Source organism: Vanacampus margaritifer, chromosome 8 (assembly GCF_051991255.1).
Source record: "Vanacampus margaritifer isolate UIUO_Vmar chromosome 8, RoL_Vmar_1.0, whole genome shotgun sequence".
NCBI classification, from domain to species: domain Eukaryota; kingdom Metazoa; phylum Chordata; class Actinopteri; order Syngnathiformes; family Syngnathidae; genus Vanacampus; species Vanacampus margaritifer.
Window position 1 is genome coordinate 20,375,503 of NC_135439.1, and position 15,082 is coordinate 20,390,584.

A 15,082-nucleotide genomic window follows, 5' to 3' on the forward strand; every position below is an offset into this window, starting at 1 on the left:
GGAGGTCTTCGAAGTACTCTCCCCACCGGTTCACGACGTCCCGAGTCGAGGTCAACGGCACTCCGTCTCCACTATACACAGTGTTAACGGTGCACTGCTTTCCTCTCCTGAGACGCCGGATGGTGGACCAGAATTTCCTCGAAGTCGTCCGGAAGTCGTTTTCCATGGCCTCACCGAACTCCTCCCATGCCCGAGTTTTTGCCTCAGCGACCGCCAAGGCCGCATTCCGCTTGGCCAGCCGGTACCCGTCAGCAGCCTCCGGAGTCCCACAGGCCAAAAAGGCCCGATAGGACTCCTTCTTCAGCTTGACGGCATCCCTTACCGCTGGTGTCCACCAGCGGGTTCGAGGATTGCCGCCACGACAGGCACCAACCACCTTACGGCCACAGCTCCGATCGGCCGCCTCAACAATTGAAGCGCGGAACATGGTCCACTCGGACTCAATGTCCCCCGCCTCCCCCGGGACAATGGAGAAGCTCTGCCGGAGATGCGCGTTGAAACTCTTTCTGATAGGGGATTTTGCCAGACGTTCCCAGCAGACCCTCACAGTACGTTTGGGCCTGCCTGGTCGGACCGGCATCTTACCCCGCCATCGGAGCCAACACACCACCAGGTGGTGATCAGTTGACAGCTCCGCCCCTCTCTTAACCCGAGTGTCCAACACATACGGCCGCAAGTCCGATTATCATTATGTCGCTTAATCGATGTTGTAATGAAGAGCAAATCTAGAAGTCTGAGTTTATTACAATCCTTCTGTTCTAGTTCCAGCCAACAGTTAGTGTCTCTGTTGGGTTGTGCCCATAGAACGATATATTGTAGCTGGTTAGCTATATAGTAGTGCATACAATTTGGTGCCTCTAGACCTCCTTTGGATTTACTTTTCTGAAGAGTAGATAGACTTATCTTTGCTTTTTTTTATTCCAGTAAAATTTTGTAGGTTTAAATGGAATCATTGAGAAAAAATAGTTGATTTTGGGTAAAACTTTCATTTTAATGGTGGCTATTCGTCCTATTAAAGAAATAGGAAGATTATTCCAGCGCTCCAAGTCACTATAAATGCTATCCAGAAGTGGAGTAAAGTTTAAATCAGTTAATTTAGGTGAGATTTTTATGCCTACGTATTTTAAATTATCTATAGAAAATGAGTAGTGGGGGTCCTGGCTTGCAGGGTTCCATGAATTGTCTGTAGTAGGTAGTAGTGTTGATTTTGTCCAGTTAATAGAATAATCTGATAAATGTGAGAATTTAGTTATTAAGTTAAATACTTCCCCTAACGAAATAAGCATAATATTTCAAATAATAATCATTATTCATTGTAATGAAAATTGTACCATTGATCTGTAAGATGAGCTAATCAAGCATTTGATAGTTTATTACCTATTATTGATGAAAATGTAGCAGAATATCAGAAAAGTGAAGGTTTATTTTTCAAGAATTTTGAAGGCCAAATGTCCTCCAATTCTGGAATGACCCATTATTGTTTTCATTATTTTATTACCACTTCAGTTGTCTTTCCACACCTGCATATAGTTACTGGTGGTGACATCAGAATTTATATCCAGCTGTTTGTAGCTGGTATTGATACATTTCTATCAACAAACTTTTAGAATTCTTACGCGTGTGTGTGTGTGTGTGTGTGTGCGTGTGTGTGTGTGTGTGTGTGTGTGTGCGTGTGTGTGTGCGCGCGCGCGCGCGTGTGCGTGTGTCCGTCCTGGTTGGCCCAGCTGAGCAAGGCGTAGCCAGCGTGTTACGTCATCGCCCCGACGGAGCTTGTTTTGGAGGAAGTGGACAGACAGCTAGTAGCAAGCGAACGAGGCTAACGGCTAGGCTAGCACATTAGCTTGACGAACAGGAAACGCCAACGTCAACGACAACAAGACACCATTGTAGCAAATCTCCAAGTGAGATATTCGCTGCCTCTGACAGCGCTCATTTCGATTCGGAGAGTTCATCGCGACGGACAGATATCATTTATTAGCACAGTGTCGAGGCTTCAAAGGGATACTTTTGCGACGACAGACATTTAAAAGGAACTGTTAGCCTCTTTTTTGCTAATCTGCGCGTTAGCTAACGCTAGGAACCAAGTCTGAGGAAAAGTCCACTTTTGATCACAGGATCGTCTCACAGGTATGGTTTATGATATTTGCACACATTGGCTCAGCGAATATGAACGATGACCCTTTGGGGAATCGCGTTACATTTCCCATCTCCCGTTGTTAAGATGAACGCTAGCCGAATCGATTTAGCTGGTGGCAAATCACAAAAACGAGCAAAAATGCGGCTAAAACAACACGCTCTCGCTCGTTATCAGACCCCCCCAAAAACTGTTTTCGTGAATCAACCTTTCGAGATGTTAGAAATGTTGGCCACCTTCGAGTGTTTTCACGGCATTGAAATGATGACTGTGCATTCCCTGTAATCGATTACCTGTATTCATTGTGCTTCTCGTTAAACGTTTTTTTTTTTTTTTTACACCAATGATGGTTATAAATCCCATTTTTTCCGAGCTAACTGCTGCTTGCCAAGTCATGATTCCGTTAGCCGTGTGTTGACCAACCATGTGATCAGTCGCTGACGATGTGTCATGGGGTGCAGATTAGGAGCGCCGCTACCCTAGCACTTTGGCACCAGCATTGTGGTCTCTCTTCCTGCATTATTATTTTGTTATGATTGAAAGAAGCAAAAGCATACGTAAATGTTTGCTTCCTGACAGTTTGTCGAAGAAGACTCATCACAACTCTAACCGTAATCCAGTCAAATCACAGAGTTTGGACTTTGGTCGGCCCTGCTGGATGTACTGTGATGTTTATTGAGTACATTTCGCACACTCAGATGAAGTGAGGAATGCTTCGTGATTATACCACAATTTACAGCAAGTTTTATTATTAATACTGATTATACTGGTGTAGTGATTCTATCTGTAAATGACCACAGTTGTCTCACGTTAAATGTAAATGCTGCCATTGCCTCCCTTCCGCCTCATTTAAATACAATAGTAAGATAATCACTTTATGTACAACAAAAATAGATGAAATCATCTGTGTTTTCTCTCGTAGAGTAAGAACATATAATGATTAACACTTAGTTCCATTCTTTATTCTGTCTTGTGACTGGGGTTTGTTTTTGGTATTCTTTTAACAACATTGAACCTCCAAAGTCAAACAAAGTCCGTATTGTTACGCTGGCGACTTCCCATTAGTTGTAATTAATTTGTAAACCATCTTATAGTTGAAAATATATATATTTTCCTCGTAAATCTTACATGGCATACATGTCCATGTCCTGTCATTCCAACATACTTAACTGACGTACAAGTGCTAAAATTAGTGATCTGTTGTCAAACACTTACAAAACAAAACTCACTTTCTCTTTGGTAACATGTGCTGTAGGCGTAGACAACACAAAAGTGAAGGGAGATTGCACAAGGGGTGCCAACGTTTAACATTCTTAAGACGCAATATTTGCGTAATGTAAAAAAACAATACATAGTAGTGTGCATAAATTGTACATTGCTGCTTTTTCTGTCATTGCGTTGTTGCACATTTCCGTCAATAAGCATGTTGTACTTATCTAGAACAATTGTCTGCTTGGAGCGCTGTGTCCACTTTGTGGTAGTTACCCCCCTTAATGTTCTCTCATGTCATTCCAGCTGAGGCACAATGACTTCAAGGAAGAAAGTCCTCCTCAAAGTCATCATCCTCGGAGACTCTGGGTGAGTGGTCCTCGTCCATAAAGCTCGAGTGGTTTGCAGTGCACCTGTCGTGGATGCATTACGGCAAAGAGCACCACTTGTTCTGCTCTCACCACTCCACTCCACAAGCACACAAATGAAGGTTTTCTGTCCCTCACCTTCATTTCTTGCCTTGTGCTTGGTTCCCGTCTAGAGTTGGCAAGACCTCACTGATGAACCAGTATGTGAATAAGAAGTTCAGTAACCAGTACAAGGCCACGATAGGTGCAGACTTCTTGACGAAAGAAGTGATGGTGGATGACAGACTTGTCACAATGCAGGTATGAAACGTATAGCGTACGCGCCAATTCAAGAGAGATTCTGTGCTGTTTGTCCCATTCGCTAACATTTGAAAGTGCATTGGGGATTGTCGCCCCAATATGATAGTTTAGATCCTGCTACATTTCATTCTTCCTCTTACGATAATGATTATGATGATGATGATAATAATAATAATAACAATAAAAAATAAGGGATGTTCATTATCACTTTTTCTTTTTAGATCTATAGCGGTACCAGTAATCACAGAAACCGATAACAAGTGCCGAGACAATTAGTATTTATGATCCTTAAAATTTGTATAAAAAAAAAAAAAACAATTCATTTTTTTTAATGATCTATCCAATTATAGCAATTTTCCTAAAATTGCATGAAATTAATGGCTATTATATTTTTCAATTTGCTCATAAAAGTCAATTTTGCATAGAGCACATAATAAAATGAATAAAAAATTTAAAAAAGATACATAAAATGATATAAATAATCCAGTGGCCAGAAGAAGAAAAAGAGTCTCGATCAAAATATGTGGTTATACAACTTATTTTTAAGGAATACAGTGAATAATAAAATTCAATACAATAGTCATTCATGTAATTGAGTAATATCTATCATGTTGAGAATTCCTCAAGCTGTTTAGTGTGTGATTTTTAATTATATCTTGCTTTGAAATCATGCTTTTAATTTGGAAGGCTGCTCTGTGTTTCCGTTTATGTGGGGACTCGCAAATCAAGTTGTTTCACTTCCTTTTGTTGTGTTTCAGATTTGGGACACGGCAGGTCAGGAGAGGTTTCAGTCTTTAGGAGTGGCGTTCTACCGTGGAGCAGACTGCTGCGTTCTGGTGTTTGACGTGACGGCCCCCAACACTTTCAAGACCCTCGACAGCTGGAGGGACGAGTTCCTAATCCAGGCCAGCCCCCGAGACCCAGAGAACTTCCCCTTTGTTGTGCTCGGCAACAAGATCGATTTAGAGAACAGACAGGTGTCCTGGCAGACTTCCTCTTTTCTTCCTTTTAGTTTTACTACTGGGCCCTAAAATATTCCACATGCTCCCGTGTACATTCAGGTCACAACCAAGCGGGCACAGGCTTGGTGTCAGAGCAAGAACAACATCCCTTATTTTGAAACCAGCGCCAAGGAGGCCATCAATGTGGAGCAGGCCTTCCAGACGATTGCACGCAACGCTCTCAAACAGGTAAGGCATTAGCAGTGGTACGGTAGCTCTTGGTGCAGATTTGCAACTCTCCTGCCTGTCTTTTCAACCAGGAGACCGAAGTGGAGTTGTACAACGAGTTTCCAGAGCCAATTAAGCTGGACAGGAACGAGCGAGCCAAGCCTTCGGCGGAGACCTGCAGCTGCTGAGGACCGCGGAGAGCTGCGTCACGGCCCTCATCACCCCGTCATGCCTTGTCTAAATATCCTCCCTTCCCATGACCCACCGTGTTGACCCCCCTCCCCCATGTCCAGCGTACAAGACGCTCACAAGAGTACCATGTGATCAACATGCTGCAGTTGGATTTTTTTCTGTAGCTGTGGTGGTTGTTGTCTAACATTCACAAGGCGCCACAACTGCATGAATAGAGGAAACACTGCTCCCCTCCTTTTAGTCATTTGTGTTGTGGCTATGTGTCACGCTCCACCTCACACAACCTTAAAACAGAATAAATACACGTTAGGGACTGAGATTCAAGTTTGGATGATCAGAATGTGACAATTGCAGTAATATGTTGCCTAATGATGTTGTGCTAATTGATACATGATGAAAATGACAAATTACAAGTTGCACCACTCTCAAAGTCATTCAAAAGAACCCTGAAAGCTACCGTACACGAAACGAGCTCACAGATTAGCACTGTTCCCTTTTTGACTTTCTGTTGTACAGTAATGACTTGGTGGTGCAACATCAAACAAATCAAGACAGCATGTCACTCCTACTTGACAGTCCTGGAGAAGAAGTATAACTATGGTTTGTAACTCAGTACACTTAACCAATGTGTTTCTTTTTATTGACAACTTGTTTCAAAGACTTTGTACAATTGCAATCATTTTGTGGGGGAGACAAACATGTAAGTCTCCATATCTTACTGCCAGTTGCTTTAAGTGCTTGACATTTCTTTTAACCAATCAGATCTGTCTGTTTGAATCATGGTAAAATGGAAATGCATTATGGATTAGAGAATAGCTACCAGGCTGTGACTTTGAACGAGAAAGTGAGATGGTGGAAGTAGTGGCATTCATCATTGTATTATAAATATGATAAATGCATAGCAATGTTTCAAAATGTCTTTGCCTTTCAAGTAATAAGGGTAATAAAAACCTCAAATTCAGCAACCTGTTTATTTCTGAGTATATATATTAACTATATGGCCCATGTTATAACTGAATAGAAGAATGTCACAACGATCTGAAACGAGAACAAAATCCAGTAATTGTCCTTTACTGGGTTTTCGTTTTTTTGTTGGCTCCCTGCAGCCACTGCTGAAGTGCCCCTGTAGACTTGCTGGGAGTGTCTTTCTTGTCTCTGTCCTCCTCCGACGCCTTCCTCTTTGAAGAGCCGCTCGCCAGCCAGCTCATCATCATCTTGCTGCTGGCTGTCGGCTTGGGCTCCTGTGGGGAATACATGGCCACGTTTGTCAGATGACTTGAAAGGTAACCATTTTGATCACATAAAGACGTAAGTTGTATAAGTCTCATTTTTCTCTGCATGTTTATTGTTTTTTTATGTATTCACATGGCCAAAATAGCACAATAAATCGTGTACCTTTTTCTGGTTGAGGTCCACAGGCTGAAGGCACTCGGGAGAGTTGTTGCGAGAATTATTGACAAACGAAGAGACAGGGTGATAGGTCAATATGTCTTCTGATTGGAGCAGTTTTAAAGCATCCACCGATTTCACTTCCCCGAAATCAAGCCATCGTCTCACTTCGTCCTCGCCGGCCAAGATGGCTGGCATCCTGAAACGGGCAACACCCTCAGCTCGGAAGCAAAGCAAAGCTTAAAAGGCGTATCTCCTATCCTCACCTGTCATGGATGCTGTGGAGATTGGGGGACGCGTTCACAGTAATGACACTGTAGGTGTAGAGGGGCTCTCCACCAGTTGGAGGTGTCCAGCAATCAAATAGTCCTGCCATGGTCAACAACCTCCAGCCTGTCCATTCATCTGATGCTTCTTCTGCCTGTTGACACCACCCAGCAAATGTTAATTGTGAACCACTATTTATCACGGGGGAAACGTTCCAGACCCTAACCCACAATAGGTCCAAATCAGAGACAACATAAAACACGAACTTTTAACAAAGTGGGGAGACATTGGTTTACCTCTGCTGACTCATTGATAGGATCCTGTTTCTCCTCACAGGACTTGTGAGTCTGAGGGAAATAGATGAAAAATGGCTGCTTTTCTTTTTCCTGCCTCCTCCACTCATAGAAGCCATCAGAGAGGATGACGCAGCGCTGTCCTTTCAGCAGAGGCTCCTTGGTGATAAAGAAAAGGAGACATATTATGGAAACTTGATTTTTGAATTGCTTGTATACAAATAGTTGGTCTCTGAAGTTCCTGCCCACGCATAAAATGTGAAATTAAACAACCAAGTAAATTATTAATAAAATACATGTTAAAATTGTTTGCCACAAAGTACCTTGTAAGTCTTTTTCTGCAGGATGTTCTCACTGCGACAGTTGCTGGTGCTGTATTGCATTTTGCTCGGGTCGTTCTCTTTAAACCAGGACGGGACCAGGCCCCAACGCATGGCAGCTAAAACACACTCATCCACAGGTGCATTCTGCGCACGCACACACACACACACACACACACACATTTCCATTTTCTTCTTTTTTCGGTCTGTTTTTGGTGACATACTGTATGTCTTGTGGATAAAACAAGAAAAAGGTTTTGTTTGTTTGTTTTGGTCGCGTCTACATTTTTTGTGAGTTGTGTGCTAAATAAAGTTATGAAAACACTGGTTAATCATACTAAGAGTTTCCCAAGCGTACTTTTGATCCAGTTCTCAATCAGTTTACCTTGTCAAAGTGCCTGTGGGACAGCAACACCGGGCTCATGGACTGGGGACTCTTGTTGTAGGAGGGTCGATATTTGTCCGCATCTCCGTCCCTCCAGCCAGGCTGTCTCCGCTGCCCGCGCCGGTTTCTGTACGAGCTTGCTCGGCTCACCTCGTCCGGAGCCAAAGTGCACGCAGTCCTTCCGCACATTTTACCGGCGAACCGCGGTGTTCCAATGAGGCAAATTAAGGAGACTGTAAGCTAGCACGTTGTACTGATAAATTAGCATGTAATGTTAGCTTAACTGTTCCGTCAATTTCTCGTTAGAAAACGTGAAGCTTACCAGTTTTTCCTGTTTTATTTGGCCTACGTAACGATGTCGTAAGTAAAACAGCGTGTTCGTGTTTGTTATGAGAAGTGTGTGTGTGTGAGTTTTGATGGAGTGAATGAGGAGGAGATATGCCCGGACAGCCCTTGGCCGCCACTGTACGATGACGTCACTGTGACGCAACGAGACGATGTTGATTCAACATGGCGGCATAGTCGGGGGAGGGGGGTGATATTATATTAATTTTCATGGACTAGGAAATTACTTTCAAATATCAAACTTGCCCTTTTACCTTATTACGTTGGTTGTTTAAAGCGAGGGCTTTGTTTTTGCTGTATGGTTTTCAATTTATAGGCCCTACTACTTAATTGTTTTGATCTTTGCTGAAGAAATGCATTGAAAATTGCAATACAACTGTTTTTCTGTAACTCCAAATATTATAGTAGCATTGTTCATCAGTTAAGCAGTTCAGATAATGAATGGATGAATGAATGTTTGTCAGTAGCCTATTTGTTGGTTGTATGAAATAGTTTTGAAATATTTCTGTGTGAATCTATTTCGAAAAATTAAAAACATGAACGCAGCTGATAATAAAACGATTATTGTCTGATAGTTTTGAGCAAATCCATTTTTAATTCACTTTGAAAAACATGTATGAGGTCTTAGACCACGTTTGTGTTTACTTTGGACTGAAACATAAGAGACTGGACCTCCTAAACTCTAAATTAGAATTTCCAGCAGTCTACAATGTAGCGTTATCCTTTTGTAACACAGTCCCTTAATATTAAATAATAATAAATTAAAAAATTAAAAACTACATTGTATATCACATAATACCTAATTGAATATTAAAAATAAAATAAAATACATGAAATGCCATACAATAAATGTGTTCATGTGCAGGTTGCATAGAGGCGCCCTTGGTTGTTGTCATGGGAACCGTAAACCGAGTTGAGGCAGACTGTGCGTTCCTCCGGGGAAACTCAACAACAAAGTCAGCACATCTTGGAGTTTAGCAGGTAGGAACAAAAGAGGCTACTGTAGTTAAATAGGGTTTTTTCACAAATTCGATCATGTGATATAAAATAGTTTTTACTTGTTATATCTATTTGGGCTATACACTGAAAAAATGGGGATTGATATTTACTTGAAAAAATCTAGTAAAGTTTGTCCACATCAGAAATTCTAGTTAAACTCCGTGTAAAATGTACTTAGAATTTCTGAGTGCATCAACCTTTACTAAGTTTTTCAAGTAAATATCACTCCCCATTTTTTCGGTGTACTGCAATTTAAGAATAAGTTTTATATGTATAATTCATCATTAGATTTGTTTTTCATCTAAACGGCAGAATATAAATATTGGGAAATGTGGTTGGTTTGCAGTTTGCAGTTGTGTGACAATTGTTTACTCACACCATGTCAAGGTGCAAATCTAACCGTTGTAGCCAGGCAGTCTGCAATTTGACCCTCACATTGACAAAGTAAACCTGTTGTTGCCATCAGAGTTTTAATCAATGTATCACATTATGCGCCCTATTGAACACACCTTTTCACTGTAAGGTTAATGCACAAATACCTTCTGGACAAGTGTGTGCACATACATATAAATAATTTATGTTTTTGTTTCCCAGAGTGATAATGATGCATGGTTGAATCATGAAACAGGGAAATAAACGCATGCCGAAATTGTCCCAATAGAATATCGGTTTTGTCTTAAGAAAAGTGTTTGCCTGTGCTAGTGTTGAATAAATGTTTGCCCCATTATTATTAATCAGACAAACTATGTGACTTATTACAAATAAAAATGCCTAAATTACCATTGTTTGCCAAAGCCACAGCTCCAAATAGCTTCTTCTTGTTTAATTTCCTTTACAATTATATTAAAAGTACATACACTGTAATGTTTTGACTCTAAACTTGACCCTCAGATGGTTAGAGTCAGCTTATAGATCACAAATGTTGAATTAATCATGAGGATGCACTCGAGACACAAATGTTTGAGTCTGAAGGCCATCTATTAAAGTTTCATGAAATTACGCTTTTGGGCTTACCTTTAGTTACATTCACGGTAGTTTGTTCTTCAAGGCAAATGTGTAAAAGAGTGCTCTTGGATTTACAGGAGGGACCATCTGTGGCTCTGTTTAAGGACCACAAACTAGCAGCAATGGTCCAGCAATGCCAAAGTCAAGTTGAAATCAAAACCCTGCAAAACGGTAAATTCTCACAATACATTTGTACAGATTACCCCCTCATCATCCATTCTTTTCTTTCATTTGTGTGTGTGAGACAGCTTCACCTCCATGCCGGAACAGTGTACACCTGCCTGCTCTCAACCCAGAGAGACTAAAGACCGCCAAAGCCATGGTGGAAAAAACTGTCAAGGTAGGTCAACAATACATTTATATTATGAAAGAAATTGGCTTTGTATTATTTTGGAAATATTCATTTTTTTAATCACACCTCCATTTTTTTACTTCTACTTCTTACTTTTAGTTGCATAAAGTCTTCACCGTTCAGGGTCCGTACCCGGTTATTAGGGCCTCACTGAGGGCCAGAGGCTGGGTGGAAAAGCGGATGTGTCGCCCTGGCCTCCATACGTACGCACGGCCTGTTAAAGCGGACCGCTGTAATGATGACAGCGATGGTGAAGATGGTCAGCTGATGGAGGATGTGATGTTAAAATGGCACATTTGGTCTTTTTTATTGATGTGCTATTGATCCTCCTTCTCAGATTATGTCAAGCAAGAACAAGATCCGGATGAACATCACAGTCTTATGGTAAGGACACAAAGAAACAAAACACGAGAACATCTGGTATTTTTTTGAGTTAAATGTCGCTTTTTTCATTCCTCAGTCTCGCCTGGTGCGGAATGAAATGGTTTATTTCTACTGGACAATTAAAAGAGATGCCATCAACACCAGCATCTTGCAGAAAGAACAGATGATCAATCATTTTGCCAAAGCAGGCAGCTTCACCACCAAAGTACAATCGTCTTATGTTGAGTTGACTCAATAGATTATTCAATTAAAAAAAACAATGTGTTCCAGGTGGGCTTGTGTGTGAACCTGAGGAGTCTGCACTGGTTTGACTCAGCAGACCCGGACACCTTCTTTCCTCGCTGTTACAGACTTGCAGCACGGGATGAAAAACATGCTTTCATTGGTGAGACATTCTAAATGACTTTCTGGTCCAAGAATTAGAAAGAAGTACAACTTTTTGATGACTGTAGACTGTATTTCCCTCCTGAAGAGGACTATAGGAGGACAGCTTGCATCAGTCTTTTGAAGTATGTTGTGGAGGGACCACATCATGTTCAGGAAGAGAAGAAAAACAAGCACATTCAAAGTATAATCATTTTATCATACAATGTAGATCACTAGGGTTCCACTTGATTGTGTTCCTCCATTTTTTAGAACCACCCGATCCTGTGATTGTTTTCAAAATGATCAACGCAGCTCTCAAAGTGTGCCAGGATTTTCTTGAGAGTTTGGATCACGCTGACATTGACACAAGCTTGGAGACAAATCCATCCCTGACGACGGAGGAGTGGGGGGAATTTATTGACAACTACTGCTTGCTTGTTCAGTAAGTCCTGCAGTGTGTCAGTGTGTGTTTGCATACACAATAGAGGTTTTGTTTGCTCTTTCACTCAGTGACGGAGCCCAAATTGAGATTAGTAATCACTTGGTAACCTGCTGTAAGGCCATGCTACAGAGGCTGGCCGAGGTCAGTCCACAACTGGACACGGACGGCATACACAACATATGGATCATCAAGCCCGGTGCTATGTCCAGAGGCAGAGGTGAGAGCTCTGACCCTGTCATACGTGCACTATTTCAAAATATGACTCCATCTCTTGTGTCTTCTAGGCATTAAATGTGCCAAGCGTTTAGATCAGATTCTCAGCCTGGTGGACAGCGATCCAGCTGTGATCAAGGAAAGCAAGTGGGTGGTGCAGAAGTACTTGGAACGGCCCTTCTTGGTGGAGGGCACCAAGTTTGATGTGCGCCAGTGGTTTCTGGTCACAGACTGGAACCCTCTCACCGTGTGGTTTTATAAGAAGTGTTACTTGCGCTTCTGTACCCAACCTTACTCATTGGACACAATGGACAAGTATGTTTGAAACATTTTATCTCTCTTAATTGACCGTTCACTAACGCCACACCCCGAAATGCAGATTGGCCAGTCAAAGAAAAACTGAATTAAATTTTACGATTTAAGACTCTTTTTTTAAGTTTTTGATAAAGTTTTGCTCTTTTAAAGAGTCAGTAAATTAAAATACTGTAGCTATAGTAATGTGTTATCCATAGACATTGAAGGGAATTGATTTTGTTCTGTTTCTAAAAATCAAGCTAGCCTACATAGTTGGTTGAATCCCTTAAAAAAATAAAATAAAAATAATGATAATCAAGAAAATAATTTTGCCTGTCCTGAAGTAAGTCGTGTAACAGCATGTTATGTAGCTAGTGAGAGGTGTAGTAATGCATGGCACTAGAAAACTTAGCCAACTAAGTTAACGAGGCTAGTTAGCTAGCTATGTAGTAAATAGAAAGATATCTAGCTAAACAGGGACTATTGCTGGTGACTTTTTTTTTGGTCTCGACCATCAAGCCAAAGACTAGCACCGCACTTTGAGAATCATTATTGTATCATATTTCCAGGGAGTGCAGGCAGTGGATACCGATGTTGCTTGCAATAGCTTGTCTGACTTAGCAACAGTAACTAAGTGAAGTGGGTATTAGCGAAGCGAAGTTCATTTTTGTATTTGAATTACTGCCACCATCATTTCCATCTTTAAAGGATCCTTGACAGCAGTAAAAAGTTAATATTTTGTCCAAAATTTATTTGATAACTTCATTATTTTTCATGTACAATTAATACATTTAAAACCACATTTTCCACTTGCTGTCGACTGAAGATGACATCACCTGTGTTGAAGAAATAGGTAACAACCAATCACGGCTCACCTGTTTTCTGGGTTTGGTCGGCAAACTGAGCCATGATTGGTCGTTACATATTTCCTCAGCACATGTGATGTCATCTTGATGATCATCAGTCAACAGCAAGTGGCAAGATTTGTTTTAAAAAGTATTAACTGTTCATGAAAAATAATGAATTTATCACATTAATTATAGATAAAATATTATCTTCTTACTGTTGAAAATGGATCAATGAGTCAAGTATCCCCAGTTTAAGCTGTTACGTTACGGGACTTAATTATGAAGTCAGTGCATTAATTTGTGATTTGATTATAACTAAACATATATATAACTAAATGGTTCACTTGAATCTAGTATTATAATATAGTAACGTCAAACTTCATTTATGCCCTTCTTACAGCTCTGTGCACTTGTGCAATAATTCCATCCAGAAGCATCTGAGGCCTTCTCATCAACGCCATCCGTGCATCCCAGAAGACAACATGTGGTCAGACGACCAGTTCATGACCTTTCTGTCTGGTCGGGGCTACAAGGCTCAGTGGGAAAATACGGTTGTGCCCGGGATGAAGAAGGCTGTTATCCATGCATTGCAGACCGCACAAGATCTTGTGGATTCACGAAAAAACACATTTGAGCTTTATGGGGCTGACTTCATGTTAGGTATGAGCATGAGCAACATACATTACAGTCATATTAATGTAGGCCCTTAAATGCACTTCCAGGTACTGTTTATGGTAATTTCCTGAAGTAATAACTACTTATTAGAATTGAAATGACTAATAATAAATAATCAGATACAGTACTTGTTTCTCCAGGCCGTGACTTACATCCATGGCTGATTGAAATCAATGCCAGTCCAACCATGGCCCCCTCTACACCCGTCACAGCCCGTCTTTGTGCAGCTGTGCAGGAGGACACGCTGCGCGTCGTCCTAGACCGCAGAGTAAACAGATCAGCAGACACGGGAGACTTTGAGCTTATATATCAACAGGTAGGCAACTTTACAATCAGATCATTTGACTGCATTACTTAATTTGTCTCTTTTGTTTTCTAGGCAACCGTAGATATACCACAGTATGTTGGAGTCAATTTATTTATCGAGGGCTTCCGGCTGAAAGGCACCTGTCTGCTTCCTCCTCTGAGGCCTTTGAACCGCTCAGCCCCAAAGTATCATGGCACCAGAAAGGAGATGGCGACCGAAAAAAGCAAGCCTCTGCCAAAAGTGGTCAAGAGTGCCAATGCTCCCATTAAAAACATCTCAAAGAAAATTCTTCCTCTTCCTATTCCTCAGCCACCAGTTCCCATCCCTATTGAAACATTCACCCTACACCTGCCAAAGACGGCACACAGGTCCATCCACCTACCTCTTGATGCTTGCTCACGTTCTGTCTTTTTGTGGCGAAGAGGCTTGTAGGGAAGACATCCTCAAGGAATGTTGAATGCCATAGAAGAAGAAAAAAACAAGAAGCTCTTAGAGGTTGTCATTCTAAAACAATCCATAAAGGCACCAGTTTGGTTGATGGTAAGAAACCCGCAAGCATCTATGCCATCAATATTTTGTAAAAATGTACACTAAAATATAATATATTTGTTGCTGTGTTGCAGAGTTATTGACCAAAAACCTTTACACATACTTCAAAAATGCTTTATCTCTCAATAAAGTTAAGAATGGAATGGCTCGTTATTATATATATATATACAGTATATAGTTCATTCCTGCTTTACTTGAAGCTTAAGCTACAGTAGCCCTTAGCCTCATTCGTTTGGCAGGTGCGCCTATCCCAACCTATCTTAACTGATTTTGACCG

At 41.2% G+C, this 15,082-nt stretch overlaps 3 protein-coding genes across 3 annotated transcripts; 2 read left to right on the plus strand and 1 right to left on the minus strand.

The window, feature by feature from the left end:
• Window positions 1–1,762: 1,762 nt before the first annotated feature.
• LOC144056202 (ras-related protein rab7) lies at window positions 1,763–6,333 on the plus strand. The gene is made up of 6 exons (XM_077572754.1): window positions 1,763–2,127; window positions 3,650–3,712; window positions 3,885–4,011; window positions 4,770–4,988; window positions 5,073–5,201; window positions 5,273–6,333. The coding sequence occupies exons 2-6, from the start codon at window positions 3,660–3,662 to the stop codon at window positions 5,366–5,368; spliced, it is 624 nt and encodes a 207-aa protein (XP_077428880.1). The 5' UTR covers window positions 1,763–2,127; window positions 3,650–3,659; the 3' UTR covers window positions 5,369–6,333.
• hmces (5-hydroxymethylcytosine binding, ES cell specific) lies at window positions 5,991–8,215 on the minus strand. The gene is made up of 6 exons (XM_077572753.1): window positions 8,027–8,215; window positions 7,645–7,788; window positions 7,325–7,480; window positions 7,028–7,182; window positions 6,768–6,960; window positions 5,991–6,613 (listed from the first exon to the last, which is right to left on the minus strand). The coding sequence occupies exons 1-6, from the start codon at window positions 8,213–8,215 to the stop codon at window positions 6,443–6,445; spliced, it is 1,008 nt and encodes a 335-aa protein (XP_077428879.1). The 3' UTR covers window positions 5,991–6,442.
• Window positions 8,118–14,828, plus strand: LOC144056199 (tubulin monoglycylase TTLL3-like). Its single transcript, XM_077572751.1, has 15 exons — window positions 8,118–8,261; window positions 9,237–9,352; window positions 10,453–10,546; window positions 10,624–10,715; window positions 10,827–10,986; window positions 11,065–11,111; window positions 11,188–11,316; window positions 11,382–11,496; window positions 11,584–11,679; window positions 11,748–11,919; window positions 11,988–12,136; window positions 12,204–12,447; window positions 13,675–13,934; window positions 14,090–14,265; window positions 14,329–14,828. Exons 3-15 carry the CDS (start codon window positions 10,498–10,500, stop codon window positions 14,686–14,688), a joined length of 2,049 nt encoding a protein of 682 aa, XP_077428877.1. The 5' UTR covers window positions 8,118–8,261; window positions 9,237–9,352; window positions 10,453–10,497; the 3' UTR covers window positions 14,689–14,828.
• The last annotated feature ends 254 nt before the right edge of the window (window positions 14,829–15,082 follow it).